The 20,699-nt window shown below is 38.8% G+C and overlaps 1 protein-coding gene across 1 annotated transcript in view; it reads left to right on the top strand.

Annotated features, from left to right (window-relative positions):
- Positions 1 to 20,699, top strand: part of ADGRA3 (adhesion G protein-coupled receptor A3) — a 61,122-nt gene that overhangs the window by 1,678 nt on the left and 38,745 nt on the right. The window contains exons 2-3 of the mRNA XM_060777882.2: positions 14,479 to 14,550; positions 20,364 to 20,435. Coding sequence (XP_060633865.2) covers positions 14,479 to 14,550; positions 20,364 to 20,435 — 144 coding nt within the window. The remainder of the gene's footprint in view (positions 1 to 14,478; positions 14,551 to 20,363; positions 20,436 to 20,699) is intronic.

The raw sequence follows: 20,699 nt of genomic DNA, 5'->3' as shown, positions 1-20,699 counted from the left end.
TAAGAAGGCCCTGTCTCTCATCCCCAGCAGTCGCATTTGCAATGATGCTAGGATCAAGAGCAGGGCCTCTACAGCTTCATAAACTTCGTAATGGTTCATAACGGGAGATACATTTGGACAGGTAATGTTCTAAGCTTTCTTAAGGCTTGTCAGGTATTTTGATATGGACAGTTGGCTAATCAATAAAACGTACTGTTCCTTCTGTTTCTCTACACACATCTAAATACCATAATATGAGATAAAACATTATTAAAAACATCTCTAGAAATTAAGATTGAATTACAATTATAATTAAAACTGCTTCCAACTCATTGCCGTGTTCCACATCCATTGCACTTAACCCATCTTAATCATTTTCTTCCTCAAAGGCTTCCTTCCAAAGCAAGGTTTTTATTTGTTTTCTATTTGTCCACCATCGAGAAGGCTCTTTCGCTTCCACCAGCCGCACCTGAGATGGGGATGGGATTGAGAGTAGGGCCTCCTCAGCCGATCGTAGGGCTCAGACAGGCTCATATCAGGAGATGGGTCAGATAGTCAAGTTGGGCCTGAACCGTTCAGGGCTTTAAAGGCTAAAATCAGCATCTTGGAATTGCCCAGCAGCACACTGGTAGCCAGTGGAGTTGCCACATGAGGATTGACTATTCCCTATATGGCGCTCCAGTAAGCAGCCTAGGCACGGATCTTTGGATCTTTTAAACGGTCTTCAAGGGCTGCCCTATGTAAAGTGCATTACAGTTATCCAGTCTGGATGTGACAAAGGCATGGATCACCGTGGCCGTCTGCCAGATGGCAATAATTCAGAAAAAGAATATGAAGAGTGACAAGGATCTCCAAGATGGCTATGACTTTTATTAAGGCAGCTGCAGTTATCAAGTTCTACCAATGAGGGGAGACGGCAACCAATGATTCACTGTGCAGAAGTGTGACCCTTTTAGCGAGAGCACCTTCCTCTCTATTTAGAGCAGTGGGTCTCAATCTGTGGGTCCCCAAGTGCTTTGGCCTACAACTCCCAGAAATCTCAGCTAGTTTACCAGCTGTTAGGATTTCTGGGAGTTGAAGGCCAAAACATCTGGGGACTCACAGGTTGAGAACCACTGATTTAGAGGCACAACTAAAGGAGTAATCCAGACTCAACAAGGAGCACATTTTAACACTTTAAAGGCAGGAAAGGAGGTGAGGGAGAGAAGGATGGCACTGGTATCGTGAAAGGTGATCCCAGGAGCAGACTCCAGAACTTCAAAGATCCAGGCCTTACTGAAATGTCTTTTTTAAACCCAGAATAAACCAGAATTTCCAGGTTTATTCCAAGTTAAGCTGCGTTGTTCTTCAGTGTCATTTCAATGCCTCGTGATAGAATAGAAAAACTTTGTTGACATTGTACGTTGTACAATAAAATTAAGTGCTTTCCCCAACATACATCACAAAAACAACATACCCATCCCTCCACATTCCTGCCACCACTACACAGCCCCCAATGACACATTAATGCGAAACCACAGAGTTCAGTATAGTTACAGTTCTATGATAAAAGCTATCCTTCAGTCAGTTTGTCCTTGTCTTTGCCACCCTGTACCAGCTGCAAGATGGCAATAATTAAAAAAAAATATGCTGGGTGCTCTGAGCTTTCTTAAGGCAGTGGAAATAATAAAGTTTTTTCCAACAAGAGGAGAGGACAACCAATGATTCGCTGTGCGTGACCCTTTGGAGCACCTTCCTGTCTGCCACTGTGTAGCTACCAAACCATGTGCGGATGCAGTAGGTTAGGAAACTCTCTTACTTAGGCGATCCCTCGTAGTCCAAGGATGATGGTCCTCCAAGAGTGGTATCCTGGGGGTGGTTCCGTAGGTGGTTGTAGAGCCCTATTCTTGACCTGCATCTTCTGCAGTGAGGGCATCGGTTTCCAGATGGAAGGCGGTTCTGGTCGGGGTTGGCTTGACACGCCTTCCTCTTGGCGCATTTCTCTCTTTCGCCCTCCATTCGTGCCTCTTCAAATTCTGCAGCACTGCTGGTCACAACTGACCGCCAACTGGAGCGCTCAAGGGCATGGCTTCCCAGTTCTCAGTGTCTATGCCACAGTTTTTAAGTTTGGCTTTGAGCTCATCTTTAAATCTCTTTTCCTGTCCTCCAACATTCCATTTTCCATTCTTGAGTTCTGAATAGAGCAACTGCTTTGGGAGATGGTGGTCGGGCATCCGGACAACGTGGCCGGTCCAGCGGAGTTGATGGCGGAGGACCATCGCTTCAATGCTGGTGGTCTTTGCTTCTTCCATCACGCTGACATTTGTCTGCCTGTCTTCCCAAGAGATTTGCAGGATTTTCCGGAGGCAGCGCTGATGGAATCATTCCAGGAGTTGCATGTGACGTCTGTAGACCACGTTTCTCAAGTATATAGCAGGGTTGGGAGGACAATAGCTTTATAAACAAGCACCTTGGACTCCCTACGGATGTCCCGGTCCTCAAACACTCTCTGCTTCATTTGGAAAAATGCTGCACTCGCAGAGCTCAGGCGGTGTTTTATTTCTGTGTCAATGTTGACTTTTGTGGAGAGGTGGCTGCCAGGGTAGCGGAAATGGTCAAGATTTTACACCATTAAGCTGTATTTCTGGCATTGGAGAGGGATTGGCCGGTGACTGCTGGAAGAGCACTTTGGTTTTCTGGATGTTTAATGACAGGTCAAGCTTCTCGTATGCTTCTGCAAAGATGTTTAGAGTGGCTTGTAGGTCTTCTGAATGCGCACAGATGATTTTGTCATCAGCATACTTGAGTACTATAACAATGGTTGTTGTAACCTTGGTTTGGCTTTCAGTCTACTGAGGTTGAATAGCTTGCCATCTGTCCGATAGATGATTTCCACTCTGGTGGGAAGCTTCCTATCAACAAGATGAAGTATCATAGCGATGAAGATGGAAAATAAGGTTGGGGCAATAACACATCCCTGTTTGACACCTGATTCCACCTTAAATGGGTCACTTTGGGAGCCATTGGACACTCCCTATTGCACAGTGATAGAAAATCACCAACAGTTTTTCATTCAGTTGGTGGTTCCTTAGGAATCTCAGGTCGTACAGTTTCTGCTGAGCCGTCTTGGCCAGTGCTGCTGTATGAACGTCCCAGGTCAGATCCTCCTTGACAGTGACACCAAGGAACTTAAAACTTGCCACCTGCTCCACTTGGTCCCCACTTATGAACAAGGGTTGAGTTTCTGGTTTGTTCTTCCAGTAATCCACTATGATCTCCTTGGTCTTATTGAGGTTAAGAACCAAATTATTGTGGTTGGACCACCAGAGCAGCCGATCCACCTCATTCCGATACACAGACTCATCCCCTTCAGAGATAAGCCACACCACGGTTGTATTATCTGCAAATTTGGTAATGATATTGCTATGGTGAACAGAGGTACAATCTTATATGTACAACATGAAAAGAGTTATCACAGGGGAAAAGTGCCTCCATTGAAGCTGTATCGCCAATCCTTGATTCCACAACAAGCCAAATGTTCCAAAATCCAATTATCACAGTGACAGAAAGTGAGGTGAAATCTTCTGAACAGGGACACAGACAGCAAAAGAAACACCACAAGGTGTTAAACCCTTCCGTATGCTATCCAAAACTTACATGTATGTATGTGTATATATCTATCTATCTGGCTGGAGTTAGACATAAAAATGTACCTGTTTTGACTTAAATGCAAATTCCACTTAAGAACAAAACTGCAGAACCTGTCTTGTTTGTAACTTGGGGACTGCCTGTATGTACTTATTGGGATATCTTGGGGATTAGACGCAAGTCTAAACATGACATTAGTTGATGTTGCATGAATAATTTGTTATATGCATAGGCTGGAAGTAATTTTACACAGTATTTTTCATAATGTAACAAAGTTTGTGCACGTCGAACTCTTTGGAAGCTATCAGTGCCTCAGCTACTCATGGGGGCCATTTTGGACTTTGGGGTATTTCAGATTTCCAAATATTCGAATGCTCAAGCTTACCATCCTCTCCTCCGCTTATTTTTTGTTTTTGTTAGAGGGAATCAAAGTTCCCACCTGTACAACGGCTCCATCGTCCAGAAGTATTCTGAGCATCTTAGCTTTAGTGAATCAGACCAGAGGCCCACCCAATCCTATTTTTTAGTCCTAATCTGAAAGCTGGGACCCATTTCTAGTCATGCCATTCATCATATTCTTTTTACTTCACTTTCATCAGTTTTTTTTCCCCCTCTCATCATAATTGTTTCAGAACTCAGTATGCAGATCAGATTATTATTATAAGATTATTATTATGGTATTTTGTCCCTAGCATTCATTATTTAGAGGCACACGGATTTCTGTATTTTATGTAGTTGCCATATAACTAGATTATGCCTGGGTGCTTTACACAGCTGTTGGGAGAATGAAAATGGAGAACTGCATTCCTCAATTTAAACATGGACTCAAGTTGGGATACGAATGTGATAAGAGTGTACTGATGGAAATGTAATGTTTAGATTAAGTTTGGACTCTATGTGGTCATTGGCTATTTAGTTGTGGTTTAGGACTCTATGTGGTCATTGACCTAATTCATTGCAACCTTCAGCTGAATTTCAAAAGCAAGAAAAGTGATTCATAGAGGAATAGTCATGAAGAGACAAGGAGTGACCCATTCACTTGCAGCACTAACCAAACCCACTTTTGGTTTCAGCCCTGTTCACTCTATTCCGGTGGGTGCTTGTTGACAGATTCCCCGTGTGTGTGTGTGTGTGGGGGGGGGGGGGGGGCTTGGCATGGCCACAGCGTAATCTAGAACCTTTTGAGGCTAATATTTATTGAGTTACTTCTGAATATCTTCATTCTGTTTTATCAGAATATATGTTTTTGTCTGATTTAAAATAGAACAGCAGCAAACATGAATGAAGCTATCCACACACAACTGGTTTTTTGTTTGCGTTTGAAAAACAGGAGAGTTCGTGAGGTCTTTAATTTGAAGACCTAGTGTATGTGCTGGCTTCCTCCTTTATTCTGTTCTGAGGAGGTTGTTCACAAAAAGACTAATGTTCTTAAGAGGTATTATCACTGGTACATAAGGACACTTCACTTTCTCTGAATTGTGACCTGATAAATAAAGAATGAAGATAAGTGCTTCATTCCAGCTAATTTAATTGTTTAACTTTGAAGGTTTGGAAAATAGTGAAAATATTGGGGTAAACATTTGTTCATATAAACCCCCATAGGTGCTTTATTTTTGTTTTATGCATGTGGTTTTATATAACTTTATCCTACATTAAATTTCAGATCTCAGTCAATGCAGTTTGAAAATAAATCTTGAAAATTCACATAGTTTTTTTAAAAAAATGCAGAATTATATTTCCTTTGTTGCTGTTCTTGCTTTATGTGTGCCTTAAGTTTGTTTCCACCTTATGGTGATTCTAAGGCAACCCTTGAGAGTTTTCTTGCCAAGATTTCATGGAGTTTTCTTGCCAAGATTTATTCATAAGAGGTTGCTTTCATCTGTGATTGATAATATGTGTCTTGTCCAAGTTCCTCTGGTAGGTTTCCATGGCTTAGTGGGGACTCAAACCCCAATTTACAGAGTCCTAGTCCAACACTCAAATACTAGACCACACTGATGTAGCATCCTAGTATTTCCTTGGTAATTTTGTGTACTCCCGATTAGTTTCTTGGTTTCAAATATTTTACTACCAAAACTTTGCAAAGAAATGGAAAGAATCCACAAGCATCTTTAATTGATGAGTGAAGCAGAGGTGTTTTGCTAGCTATGTGACATGTAAATTGGGTGCCTTAGTGATGATATAATTTGTTAGATCTGATGCTGTGAATGTGGTTTTAAACAACTGAAAAGATTCCCCCACTCACATTTTATTATTAATTTATTTATATCCCGCTTTATCTGTCCTCATAGGGGACTTTTTGATTTTAAAAAAGATTAATGAGAAAATATGGTTAAGATTTATCAGTATAATAGTGGTATTTGTTTTCTAAATGTGAAATAAATGTGAATGATCTGACGTTTAAATATTTTATTAATTGATCCCTTTGTTTATGAAGCATTAGCAACATCCTACTTATAAATGACTCCTGGTTAAGAATGGAAGTGAGAGAAATCTACCCCTCTGAAGGGAAATTCGCTCTTGGAAAAGTTATCACGGGGAAAAGTTGTCTCCACTGAAGTTTTCTCACCAATTCTTGTTTCCACAACAAACCAGTTGTTTTCAATTATCACAGGGACAGAAAGTGAGGCAGAATCTTCTGAACAGGAGCACAGAGAGCAAAACAAACACCACAGGGGTGTTAACCCTTCGCTATGCTATCCAAAGCTATGTATACGTATAGTTGGAGCTGTACATAAAAATTTACCTGTTCTGACTCACACACAAATTCAACTTAAGAACAAATCTGCAGAACCTATCTTGTTCGTAACTTGGGGACTACCTGTATATAACCTAGTAACCAAAAATAGTTAAAAGATTTCACACAAAGAGCACAACAGGATATTCTCTGCAGAGTGATGTAAATTCTGTATCATACAGTTCCTATAAAGCACGAAGAAAGGTATTTCTGCATGTTACACTTGAAACAGCATTGCATGTCAATATAAACACTGGCCAAATAGCCATTGTTAAATCATTTGTTTTAAACCAGATGTTTCATTGTCATTCATGATGAAAGCTTGATTGTAGCTTTGTTGCTTCTGCTGCTCTATTCCTTCGGATTGTTTCTTATGCTTAAGACAAATCTATCATAGTGTTTTCTTGGCAATATTTGAAGGCTTTTGCTTTTACCTTCTTTTAAGACTGAAGTTGTGTAACTTGCCCAAGGTCACCCTTTGGGTTTCAGTGGCTGAACAGAGTTGTAATCCAGCACTTGAACCAGGCATTGAAAGCAACCATCATGCTTGTATCCTTGATACCAATACAATCATTTGAGAGATGCATGTTTGGAATATACATGGTGTGTAACTTATTCAGAAGTGAGGGAGAAGAATGCTATTTGTTGGAATAATCTAAAAGACAAATGTCATTGTTAACTGGACAAGCATGGATGGTTTCTTTAACGATATTTTACAAGACATAACTTTTAAAGTAGATACATAGCTGCTCACAAGACCAATAGAGCCTGTAAGGGAAAAAAAGAATTGTACAAGAAGTACAGATTATTTTTTTCTTTCTCATTCTTTCTCTTTTTCTTCCTTGGTAGGAGAGGGTCATTAGATAAAATTGGTTGGCCGCAAATACAGGAAAAAGAAATAGACATACACCAGAATAACGTGTCATTAAGACAGAAAAGAGTAGAGTCATCACACTGGCAACAAAAATCCGCATAGTCAAAGCCATGGTATTCCCTGTAGTAACCAACAGATGTGCGAGCTGGACCTTAGGGAAGGCTGAGCGAAGGAAGATAGATGCTTTTGAACTGTGGTGTTGGAGGAAAGTTCTGAGAGTGCCTTGAACTGCGAGAAGATCCAACCAGTCCATCCTCCGCCCGACTGCTCATTGGAGGGAAGGATACTAGAGACAAAGTTGAAGTACTTTGGCCACATCAAGAGGAGACAGCAAAGCTTAGAGAAGACAATTATGCTGGGGAAAGTGGAAGGTAAAAGGAAGAGGGGCCGACCAAGGGCAAGATGGATGGATGGCATCCTTGAAGTGACTGGACTGACCTTGAAGGAGCTGGGGGTGGTGACAGCCGACAGGGAACTCTGGCGTGGGCTGGTCCATGAGGTCACGAAGAGTCAGAGACGACTGAACGAATGAACAACAACAACAGGACAGAAAATTCATTACTGTTTGTGTGGAAAGCCACTAGCTGAGTTTGCAAGAAATATATTTGTGAGTAGCCAAGTGCACTCATTGTTATATGAAATCCTTGAGTTTGCAGACTTGTTCCCTGAAGCATAATATGTTGGGGAGAGACACGCAAGAGGTCAGATTCTATTTTTCTGTCACATTCATGCTCTACTTATGTATTAGATTCTGATAAGTATCTATTTCATTGTTGTGGGAAAATGAACAACCATTGTGTATGATTTAACTAAATACTTCTATTCTTATAAAGGAAATATTCACCACCATCATGAAAGATACAGGTGATGATCTCAAACATTCATATTTAGAAGTGTAGGGCTTGGGGTTTTCTTGTGTGCTTAACATTTCATTTCTGGAGGTATAGGTGCATATATTAAGCAAGTGTTTTGTTTTTATGTTCCTCAAATGATAGTCCTTCATCTTTGGCCTGTATTTGGCCTGATGATTTTAAAAATGGTGTGAGTTTTCCCCTATCCGCTCTAGCTTTTTAGATGCACAACATATGCCATCTACCTGTAGCCATCTGCTTGCCTATAGAAAACCATGATAACCCTGTCTAAAAAACTAGAGCTGATGTGATCTACCGAGTTTTCTGAATCAGCCTCCCAAATAACCCTAGAAACAGCCCTAAAAACCAAGACACCAATAATTGGGGATGGGAGGTTGTAATTGGTCATAATTTTTCAGGAAATAAAAATTTTCTGATTGTAAATTTTCAGAGATTAATGAAGATAAAGAGTTCAGTTAACTGTTTTCCATGGAAAGTAGAAAATTTGAAAATTTGTTCATAGAAATTACATCTTCTTTTAGCTCACTGTTTGGGTTGGGATGGGTTTATGTTATTTTGTGTATTACCCGTTTTTTCTGTGTTGTCAAATTGAATGCTCTGTGAACAAGAAAAATACTAAATTCAGTTGTCTAGACTTGCTTTTATGATCTTGTTGTACCTCGAGGTAACATACTGCCAGTTAATTTAAACTAACTTGTGCCTTTATAATTGCTAAGGTTAGGCACCTTGCAAACATAGCGCAGTGCCGCCAGCATCTGTCAGGTTTTGGCTGAGCTCCAAGACTGAATTTAACTGAAGTTCAGTTCAGAAACAAGTAGATGAAAAACAGAAGGACAGTAGTAGATTTGGAAGAGGTCAGATACTGAACCAGGTGAACTAGGAGCAGAGCAGTAGACACAACAGATATGGTCAGGGATAGGTTGATGTTCAGGCATCAGATGTGGCTCAAAAGGCCAGATGCAAAATAAAGACTATTTGAGTTTCAAAGTAGAAAGTTGAGTTTCAAGGTTGCAGAAGATTGGAGATGCAACCAACACAAAGGTCACATACTGAGGCAGAGTCTTTAAGCCAAATGCCATAGACTGCAAGGTTTTACTGACTTGCTTCGGATCAAATTTCACAGCACAGTTTTCCTTGAGATCTAGTTTGTCTAGCTTTTGGAAAGTATTGCATGCTGATGGCACAGAGAGAGAGATTCTGCTAGAAACTGGCTTACAGCATCCCTTTCAAAATTATTATGCGAACTACAACAAAACTATTTCAGGTTCTTGTTTTCAAAGAGGCTGGATATGGTTCATTAATTAGCAGAAGCAGACTATTGATTTATTAATGGCAAAATAGGAATAATTTGGTTTTTTAAAGATATCATTTATACCTTTGTATCAAGATGTGTAGAAAGTATTGCAGTGTGCTAGTAGTGTGCATTTGTTCAAGTTTCTATAGTTAATGAAGGAAGCCGCAGCTAGATTCTAAAGATTTACTGTAAAGGGTAATAATGATATAAAATTCTTCTGGCTCAGTTGTGATTTTTTAAAAATTGATGTGCGGATTTATAGCGTTATCTATTGTGGTCAATTCACAAAAGGTTTTTACCTAACAAATGCTGTATTGAACAGGCAAAGCTGTACAATGTACTTACTGTCTTACCTCAGGTAATTTAATGGCTAAAGTATTTAATATGGGACAGGAAAGACCTTGTAATTTAAGTTCATTCTCAGCTAGAAAAGCTTGCTGGGTGATCCTGAGCCAGGTAATGAATTTAAGGATAATAACAAAGTGGTCAACATTTGTTTGGTTGAGGGTTTGTTTCCAGCAGAGGAAAGTGGTTGAGTATATGCATGTTTGGGTAAAAGCCCAATTTTTTCCTTGTTCTCTCCTCTCTCATGTATACAGTTGTGTTTTACCTTGTTTACTTTTTCCCCATTATGGGAGGTGCCAGGGCTATATACAAATACATCTGCTCTAATGTAGTTTGGAACAGCATGGGAGGTCACGTAAAATTGGAGAATTGTTTGGTTTCTTCCCCAGAAAATTGCATCTCTTCATTCCAACCGGAATCCTTTCTAATTAAAGATCCTTCTGAAAATTGATAGGGCCGCTGATAAATAAATAATCCCTCACATATTAAAATGAATCGAACCCCCCAGTAATGCAATGGGTTAAACCCTTGTGCTGGCAGGACTAAAGACCAACAGGTTGGAGGTTCGAATCCGAGGAGAGTACCGATGAGCTCCATCTGTCAGCTTCACATGCAAGAGGGGAAGCCTCCCACAAGGATGGTAAAACATCAAACATCCAGGCATCCTCAGGGCAGCATCCTTGCAGATAGCCAATTGTCTCACACCAGAAGCAACTTGCAGTTTCTCAAGTCGCTTCCTGTCACGAAAAAAAGTTAAAATGCATTTAAGAAAATGCACTGTTAATATTGTTAGTACCTACAACACTTTTAATCGTATACTTGTAAATCCTTAGCACAAAGCCATGACTTTAGTTCACTTATGAAATCGAGAAAAAGTAGGGGAATTGTATACATAATTATACAAGGCTTATGTGCTTTTACACGTCTTGTTACAAATTGCCTCTGCTTTATACCTTTATTCCTCTGTGTGATAAAAATGATTGGATTGGCTCAATGCAGTACAAGATGACATGTTCAATGAGATAGCAGTGCATAAGCATTTCGAAAAAGGGTGATTTTACGAGAAATACTTTGATAGGAAATTTTATTTTCAAATAGTTTTTACACTCCGAATTCTGTAGTTAGTGTTAAATACTGTTCAAGTCTTTGAGGGTTTCTCCTTGTCAGATGTTTCTTCCACAGTTTATCCTGGAATAATCCTCAGTAAAATATTTACCCGTACTCCAGAAAGCTTTCTATGTAGCCACTGAATTAAGAAGGAAAGATCTTTCAGTACTATGCATATGGCAATGTATCCTGGTGGGTACCTTTTCATATTATGAGATGGTGTATGTTATTGCTATTATTAATAAATACTAGTATCCAGATAGTAAGCTTGATTCAAGTTAGAGATACCACATACAGAATTTAATATTTGATCATATCACATGCTTTTAAAAAGACTCATTGCAGTTTGAACAGCTGTTTGTCATCACACCGCATTACAAGGTCTCCTTAAAAAAAACAGAAACATTCCTTGCATTTGATACTTTAATGTTTTGGTGTGTTTTATTTTAGCTACTTTGCAGCCCTACTGGATGGGACAACGTGAATGGAATAACTGTGATTAGGGGAAGGGAGAGCAGACTTAAACATTGTTCTCACCAAGTTCTGTGTAACCACGCTGTGTCTTGGCATTTCAGCAGATGAGGAGGAGGAATTTAATATTTTCATCCCCTGCTGCCTCTCAGGGATTTGGAGGGGGACCCAGCCTCATAAATTCTTGATTGTGTTTGAGGTCTCAGATGTATATCAGCCCAGATGAGCAGATATAAACCAAAAGAGAGTGGCACAAATACATTAACTCAAATTGGCAATATATTTCCTGAGCTAAATGCATTTTGTTGGGTTACATCCCTGGACTGCACAAGTCTCTTGTGTCGTCAAGTTTCCAGACCTCAATGAGTAGATAGACTAGGGATAGAATTAGGCTGAGGGTTTTCATCCCCCACATTCCTATGCATGTTTCCCAAATGAGCTTTGACTTTACTCTTCGTACTAGTCACTGGCTCCTCCCCTTTGATGATGTAGCAATGGAATTCTGTGAGGGAACTTCCCTTTTAAAGGTATTTTTATTGCCCTGGGGTTGACTATGTAGTCTCTACCATTTTCCAGTCTCTTGTGATTTTCATTCTACCTATGAGATTGCACATTTTGCTTCTCTCTAGGCAAAATGTAGCTGCATGGACTTTTTGTCCTTTTACCTCTTTAGAAGAGGAGACTTAGTAAGTTAGTTATCTCCAAGACCTTTTCTATCAAGAATGTATTTCTTTTACTTCAATAAATATTTTTGAACCTAAAGTTCTGACTCTGCAATCCTGATCCATCCTAAGATATAGAAGGCTATCCCAGTTTCGCCACACGTAGGTTTTGCTGGTTATGAAGTTTACATCTGGTACTATGCTATATTTATGGTGGAATCACACCCAACTGAGCATTATTTTGAGCCTAACAGCTCAGATTCCCCAACAATTTTACTATGCATTAAAAAACATATACTTTCAGACAAAGGACAACATTCCCATGCAAACATATCTGGACACCAGTCTCACTGTCCAAAGCTAAACCTACTACTGAGTAGGGTGCATAATATTGGGTGTGAGTTTCCAGAACTCTGCAGTAGCCCCTTCTCCCATGTAGATAATGGGTGCAATACAGTGAGATCTTGATATCTGCTTGGGTTTGGTTTCAGGTCTCCCCTGGATACCAATATCTATGGATGTTCAAGTCCTATTATATACAATAGAAAAGTAACATGGTTCTCACTACATCAAATGACAAAATTGAGGTCTGCCTTTTGGATTTTTTGAAAATGTTCATGCCATTGAATCCGTGAATACAGAATTTGTGGGTATAGAAGACCAAGCCTGTGTTTCATTTTTAGAAGCGAAATACCAATCTCTAAACGGTTTAGTAATTTCAGATAGAACAGTTTACAAAGCTGCAATATGTTAGACACAGAGCAGCCATTTAGGATTGTTGTTATGGGTTCAGTTAATAATCTGAATCAAACAAAGAATGAGATTGCATGTATTGTAGTGCTAAAGATTGCTTAGTAATGCCTGGCCACTGGTATGAAGCCATAATAGAAGCAGTAAGATATTGTGTGGCTAAAACTTTTCACTATGGTATTTTAACATAAAAGATCTTCAACCTTCTTATATTCAAAAGAGGATGCTAAATTCACATTAAGGAGATTATGTGTTTGCTTTCCAGTTCTGAGAGCCAGTATAATGTAATGGTTTGAGTTTTGGACTAGAACCCTGGGATACCAGGGTTCAAATAGTCAGTCAAGGAAAACCAGCAAACCCCCTCTGGACAAATTCTGGCAACCTCCTGTGATAGGTTGATAATAGGGTCACCATAAGTCAGAAATGACTTGAAGGCACGCACAAAAAAAACCTCCACGTTTTGAGCTGATTTTACTTTTTTAAAAAGGAGATGTAATTGACACTTAAAATTAATGTTGATATTACACGAAGATTTAAATAAAAATCCAATTACAATGTGACTTGCCGAAGGTCATCCAGTGGGTTTCCATGGCTGAGCGGGGATTCAAACCCTGATTTCCTGAGTTGTACCACAGTGCTCACATTTTGACATTAACTTGGCTCTTCAAGGATTTATGTCCACTGTAGAAGGAATGCAGTTTGACACCACTTTAACTGCCATGGCTCAATGCTAGAGAATCATGGGAGTTGTAATTTTACAAGATCTTTCAAAGAATGCTGGGGCCTCGCCAAAGTACGTGATTCCAAAGCATTAAGACGTGACAATTAAAGTATTAATTTGCATTAATTCTACAGTCAGATGAACCCCTGGAATCCTCTTCTAGAGTCCCCCCATAAATTACTGCAGTAGAAAAGATTTAAGACTTGCCTTCTAAAAGTGTATTTTGTTTATCTGACAAATGATGAGAAGCTATTTATATAGATTATAATTTAAATCACTATTCTTTTGGTATACTAAACCAGTCAGCGTTTAGTAGAAATGTGACATTTCAAAGTAAACATGTGACTTTCTTCATAAACCAAACACGTTGAATTCTGATTTCCACAACGGTCATTTTGAGAGCCAGTGTGCTATCGCACTTAAAATCTTGGCCTAAGATAAGATGTTGTTTCAAATCCTGACTTGACCATGGTATTCACTGGATGACCTTTGGCCAGTTTCCAGCTCTGAGCCTAAAGTATTTTGCAGCATTGTCATGAGGATAAACATGGGGATCTGTATACATTGGCTGGTATCCTTAAAGGAAAGATGTGATAGAAATGTAACAAATGTTTCAATAATTATGCAACCGAAGAGTTTCTATATATCATTGTATGCCGCTCTCCCCAGTTGCTATCATACCCTGCACGGAGAAAGAAGGATAGGGGAGATGGAGGATTATGAGGAAAGGACACAAATGCAAAGGACTCTTGTCAACTTGCTCATATTTTCTGATTATATTGGTCATTATTGCACGGAGGCTTAGTGGGAATGGTCATTTAGCCATGACAGTTTCTGGCTTGTCTGATAAAGTGGCAGGTGTTACTAATGTTCCAGTTTAGGTTTGAAGGCAGTTCTTCAAACTCTCAAATAATTCCCTCTCTTTTAAACAAGGGCAATAGAAATCTTACCCTGGTGCCAATTGTATTTATTTGTTACTTTTTAAGAATTTGCTTCCTAGGAATCTCCTTGTAATGTTCTTTCACTGTTTGTTTTATAGGATTCTGAGCAACAATAAGATATCAGGATTGAAGAATGGTTCTTTTTCTGGATTAAGTCTTCTTGAACGATTGTAAGTCCTTCTTTAATTATCTGTTGTTTAATCTCAGAATCCTGACTACATTTCTGTCCTTTTGGTTACATTTCTTATTATTATTACTTCCATTCGCACATTTAACAAATGTTCATGTTATGGTGGTAAGTTCCCCAAAAACAATGTTCACTACAAGTGAAAGAAGGGCATTCAAAAATATAGGCATTGCCAGACCTTTGTACCTCAAGCCTGTAGAAACTGAGAAGATAGACTTAATCCACTACTTTGGGAGTAGGCCCTGGGCATACTTGATCACACAGCAGATAATAGATCTGTGCATGCAGATTCTACACATTCCTCTGCCTGCCTTCCAGGTCCGCCTCCTGCTTTGTTGGTTTTGACACCTTCCACACATTGGTCCATTTGGCTTTGAAGTATTCTTTGGCTGAAGTCACTGCCACTCCCATCAAAACCTAGACTGTTTACAGACAGGCCAGTTTCAGAGCCAGATCCTACTTGTTTCTCAGCACTCTTTTGGCTGGAGCTGTGGCTCTTCAATACTACGGCTGATTACGTTCCTCGGGCCTTTCATCCCAAGCTGAGGCAACAATTGAAGACTTGCCTTTTAACAAAGTAGACTCTTTAATGCTGAGACAGACAGCAAGTTAGAACACACATCAAGTTAGAAATGTTTCTCTTGTGCCTTCAGCTAGCATTGTAGTTCTTTTTGTAGATCCACAGAATTTCTAACCAAGTACTTTATATTTATTTCAATCTCGGAAACCTGCATTTCCAATTCAAGACAAAAATGAGTGATTGTCACTGAGCTGTAATGCGCAACACAAGAGCAATTCTAGAGACTTGGTTTCAAACCTGCGTTCACCCATAGAAAGCTCAGAGGAAGGCAAAGACAACCACGCCCCCTCCATGGTAGATTCTCTTTAGAGTTGTCATAAGTCAGAAATGCTATAAAGGCACACAACAACAAATGAGCAACATAGGCAAGTTTTAAATAATGCTCAGAGCAAGGTGCCATTCTGAATTATGCCCTTGAATCGAAGTGACAAACTGGCTGAAAAGGGCAGCAGGAAACTTCTATGACACAGGCATCAAAAACTCATCCCACGGATGACAAACTGTATTTAACTGAATGATGATTATGTGAAAAATTAATGCAATACCTATGCTACAAACCGTTTAAGTTTTATTAAAATACATTCATTCTTTCTATTTTAAAGAAATCTTTATAATCTTACTTTCCAGATAACAATAATATTAACTATGCTACCTCTGCTTCCACTCTTACTGCATACTAAATTTCTATATGTTATGATATCACAAAAAAATAACAGCAACTTTTACTATTATTGCTCAACTGAACACGAAAACATTAAAATTTTCTTTTTCTTTACCATACAAGATTGCACAGCTTTATTTTATAAGTAGTACTTCTCTTTTTAACGACTGCAGAGGTCACCCTTAGTAAGCAGATGATCTTTGATTAATGAGCCATGGAAGGTCAAGACTAGCCTAAAGCATTTTTGCCAAATGCCAAGATTCAAATAACGTCTGACCTTAGAGAATTATGTTTTTGAAATAAATGCTGAAGAAAGCAAAGAGCTAGGCAATTGTACTAGTTAGAAAATTTTATAAAGCAGGTTTGTATACCACTAATATACCCGGCTTTCTATGTTCACATTTTCACACTATATTAAAGCTTTCTTGTTTTTCTAATTAAAGTTCATCAGCTAAAATATGAAGGTGGTGATCTGAAAAGCTTCCCAAGCTTCCCAGCAGCTGAAATCTTGCTGCTGAAAATGTTTATGGTACTTACAGTTCAATGCATAGGTCGATGATACAGCGATTGTTCGTAACATCCCTATTTCTTTGTAATAGATTGAAGGTTCTTTGCCTTACACTTGCCAATTTGTATATATTTAGTATTTCCCTTTTTGGTCACCCAGATTTCAAGGTTACAGACAGTATAATAGTTTAGCAGGAGCATCAACACCCGTGTCCCCCTTAAGAATAATGTTAAGTTTTATCTTTTCAGAAAATATATATTAAAGAACAATAAACACTCAATTCTGTATTTGTATTCCTGTATTTGTTTATTATATAAAACAGTCCACTCATGCAGTCACACGTCTCTTATGGAGATCTGTCAGACTTCTCATATTCAATTCACAATCTAGTACATCTCCTTACATGGCAGTTTTATAGTCTAGCGATACGTTTTTCTTTCAAGTCACATTTGCAATACTTTTCAGCATGTTTCAGTATATTCAGATACACTGAATTATTTCAACACATATCTTTTATAAACAGGCAGTCTCCAAGTTACAAACAAGATAGGTTCTGTAGGTTTGTTCTTAAGTTGAATTTGTATGTAAGTCGGAACAGGTGCATTTTTAAGTGCAACTCCATCCCCTCTCTCTATATATAGCTTTGGATGGCATGGAGACTATTTTGATTTCCCTACTTTCATAGCCTCTATTTATCTCAGTGCTTCTCATTTTATAAAAAACTGAGAATTGCTTTCTTTTGTTCTCTTTTCCTTTGGAACTTCAGAAATCATTCTCTCTGTTTCTGGCATCTTTGGGGGATTCATAACATGACATTTTAAACTTCTCATTTCAGTATTTTGTATGAAACTCATTTGTTTACACAGGTGGCCAGGTTGGCAGTGTTCCCGGACATTCAAAGGAAGTGATTCTTAAATCCCATTTCTTTGGGCTGTCAGTTTTGAGCGTTCCCCAGACTCCGGTCTCTTAGGAAAGAGACCACAGTTTTAGAACCCCTGAACTAAGAGGAGGCTTAACCTGAATTATACTTCAAGGAGTCGCTTGATATGGGCTAAATATAAAATTCATTTTTTTTTGTAATAGGGGCGAGAACACACTACAGGGTTAGACTAAAAGTATTTAAAAGGTTAAGATAGATAATCCATTTTATTCTCTATTGTTGATAACAAATGTGTCAGTAGAATTATTATATGTAGTATACTGCCTAACAAGTTGGAATTCTGATCCTAAAGAGTTTCACAGTGTTCGTGATTTGATGCAATTTACTGCCCAAGGGAGCAGTTCAAGAAATTCCTGGTTTGAATCTTGCCTGTGAAATCTCATTTTGTCAATCATTTACCTCAGCCTTAGGTCCTTCAACTGCATTGTAGGGATTATAGTATTGACACATAGCCTTTTCCAGGATTTTATATGATAACAAGTCTTGCATAATACTGATGGCAAACCTTGTTGAGAGCTTTGTATGTCAGCAGTGAGATTTTGAGCACAATTCAATAATTCACAGGTAGCTAGTGTAATTACTCCAGCACCGGGAAATGTGTATGGCTCAGCACTACACTCAACATTCCTGCAGCTGAATTCTACAACTTCCAAGCAAAGGGAAAAAGAAACCCTATACATAAGACTTGTTACGATAATCTTAAGTATTGGGTAAACAGTTTAAAGATTAGTGGCCAGACAGTCCTTGTCGAAGAAAAGGCTTACTTGGCATATCAGACAAAACTGGAAATAGGTGCTCCTCACCACAGAGAATACTTGACCCTCTCATAACAATGGTGAACCCAATAACATCTTCAAACTATATCTGTTCCTTGTGAGTGCAGTCCCATCAAAACAGAGATATCCTGCCCCAATTCCTGCACAAGAGAGTGAAAAAATGTAGATTGGGGGAATCTACATTTTTTTCAAGATTCAATCTTTGTTGGCCTTCATTCAGCCTTTTACCAGGTCTGAACATGCACAGCCTTTCCTGTTCTAACTAGAGATGGCTGTTATAAAGGAATCAAGCCCACCAGTTATAAAACACAATGGAGGACTGAGGCGAGGCAGAATTTGCTTCAGGCATACTCACACACAAAATGGAGGACATAAAGCAAACAAGACTTGACCCAAGGTGAGGCCGTGAGGGAGCACATGCACACCTTCACTCACAGCAAGCCAAACAGTGGGGGAACCTCTGCTGTATATTTTTATTTTGCCTTTGCTCTTTCCAAGTATTTATTAAAGATTACTTTCGCTACCACCACCATATTAGTTTCTTAGGCTACTTCCTTTACTGGGATGTTCAGTTGGAATAAAACAGGAAATTGTTGTTTATTTTGAACAGTCAGTAAGCTTAATGGTTGCAGATAACTTGTCAGGCTTTTCTTCGATACAGAGGATAGTATTTATATCTTAAGTTTCTTTAGAAAGTTCCAGACATAGAAATTCAAACAGTAATCCTTTAAAACCTTTTGAATTCTCCCTTCCTTCCTGCACTTTAACGCTATAGAGGCTTATTAACTATTATTCCTCAAAAAGGTATCTTTCCTATTAAAAGGAGTTCCCAAATCTCTTCCTTCCCTTCAGACTCCTAGCTCTTCTTTCTTCACCAAAACCCTAACTTCCTTCTTTCTCCATCCCAATCTCCTAACTCATCTTAAAATGGTGGCTGTCTTCTTCCCTGTTCCACAAGTTCAGCCCATCTCCAGCTACTGAGCTTTTCCCTCCATTTCTGTTCACTTCTGCCTTAGAGACTGCCTGATTGCTCTACCCCTAAGCTCTACTTAGCTTTGCAAACTGGGACTGGCTTTTGCCTTTATACATCAACCCTTTACACACCAACCCTTCACACACCAACCCTTCAGGGTAGGCCAGTCCATTACAGCTGTCATCTACATACTGGTTACACCTCATCTTACCTCTCTGAATGATTATCCTCAAAGGCTTCACATAGATAGATAAAATTGCACCCTGCAGCATTGTACTCTCCCAGTGCTACTGCCCAGTAAAGTAGGAGCAGAATTTATATAAAACAGACACTAACATTGTAGAAAGAATCCAGAAGAATGCAAGTTCAGTAATATAGTACTGCATAGTCAAGCAGATTCAACACGGTCCCATTTCTCCCGCAAGAGCCCTGTCACCACGTGGTTCTTTCTCAGAACTAAGCCAGTCAAGTAATTGGTGATCTAACTACACAGCCACCATCCTTTCAAACAATGAGGAAAGGGGAATTAGTGGCTGGGCACTAGTTAGGATATACTTCCAGATCCACACGTTGGATTTTTAGGAGTCCAATTTATGACAGTAGACACATTTACATTATGCAGAAGAATCCAGTTTTTCATGGCCTCAGTTTTTCATCCACTATTCTGTTTACTCCCAGGGTGGTTTGAATGAGCCACAATGGAAACATGACAGTGTATATGATAGCTATAAACTGAATGGTTTCTTGTATTAAATTTAGTGCATGATTTTTTTTCTGAATACATAATATTAGCATGTTACTTTTATGTTGGTCCAAATAACACACAATGCATTTTATATTCCTAAACAAAGTGAAATATAATCTGTAAATGTTTCTGATAATGTGGTTTGTTTTTGTTTTTGTTTATTTTGTTTTCTAGAAAGTAATGTATAAAAAAAGCTTCTCCTTTCCAAATTTCAGAGAGATAAGAACAAGTATAAGTAAACAAGTATAAGTACCTACTTGTGTTCAACATTTTGCAAAAAAGAATAATCAAACATTAAAAGAGGATAATTTCTGCTGTGTTTACCTGTTAAGTAAAGTCACTGAGTGCTCCAGAGCTTTCCTGAAGTTCCAGAGCAGCTCTGTACTTTGATGTGTTTGTGTTTATTAATGTTAAGCCAAGATGAGTCCCAATTTTGTAAGAAAGTCAGGATATATAAATATAAAAACAAAAACAACTGCTTGAAAAGGGGGGTAGGATTCCAGAAAATTTGTGATGGGAATTTTCTTCCAGATTCTTTTATAGTTATCCAGTTTGTAAATTCAGTTTTAAGATTGCTTTTTAAATTATAAAACTTTGTCCTTTTTTAAAACAGGGATCTCAAGAACAATCTTATTAGTGTTATAGATCCGGGAGCTTTTACGGGACTGACATCTCTAAAAAGACTGTAAGTATTTCTTCTTGAGAACTTCAAATTAAGTGCAATGTCAGGAGGTAGCAGTTCTAGCCTGCATTTTTTTAAAAACCTTGTTTTTTACAGTGTCTCCTTGGTGTTGCTTCATGCTAGCATGACTTTTGTGTTTTGAAATACTGTATACAGATTTTGTAACCCATCCTTTTTGTTTTTTTAAAAAAATCTGAAGAATGTGCAGTAAAGGTCAGCTAATGTGTTGTTGAAGGCTTTCATGCCCAGAATCACTGGGTTGCTGTG

This window comes from Anolis sagrei, chromosome 5, assembly GCF_037176765.1.
Source record: "Anolis sagrei isolate rAnoSag1 chromosome 5, rAnoSag1.mat, whole genome shotgun sequence".
NCBI lineage: Eukaryota > Metazoa > Chordata > Lepidosauria > Squamata > Dactyloidae > Anolis > Anolis sagrei.
Note: the sequence above shows the minus strand (reverse complement) of the source record. Positions and strands in the feature narration are given on the sequence as shown.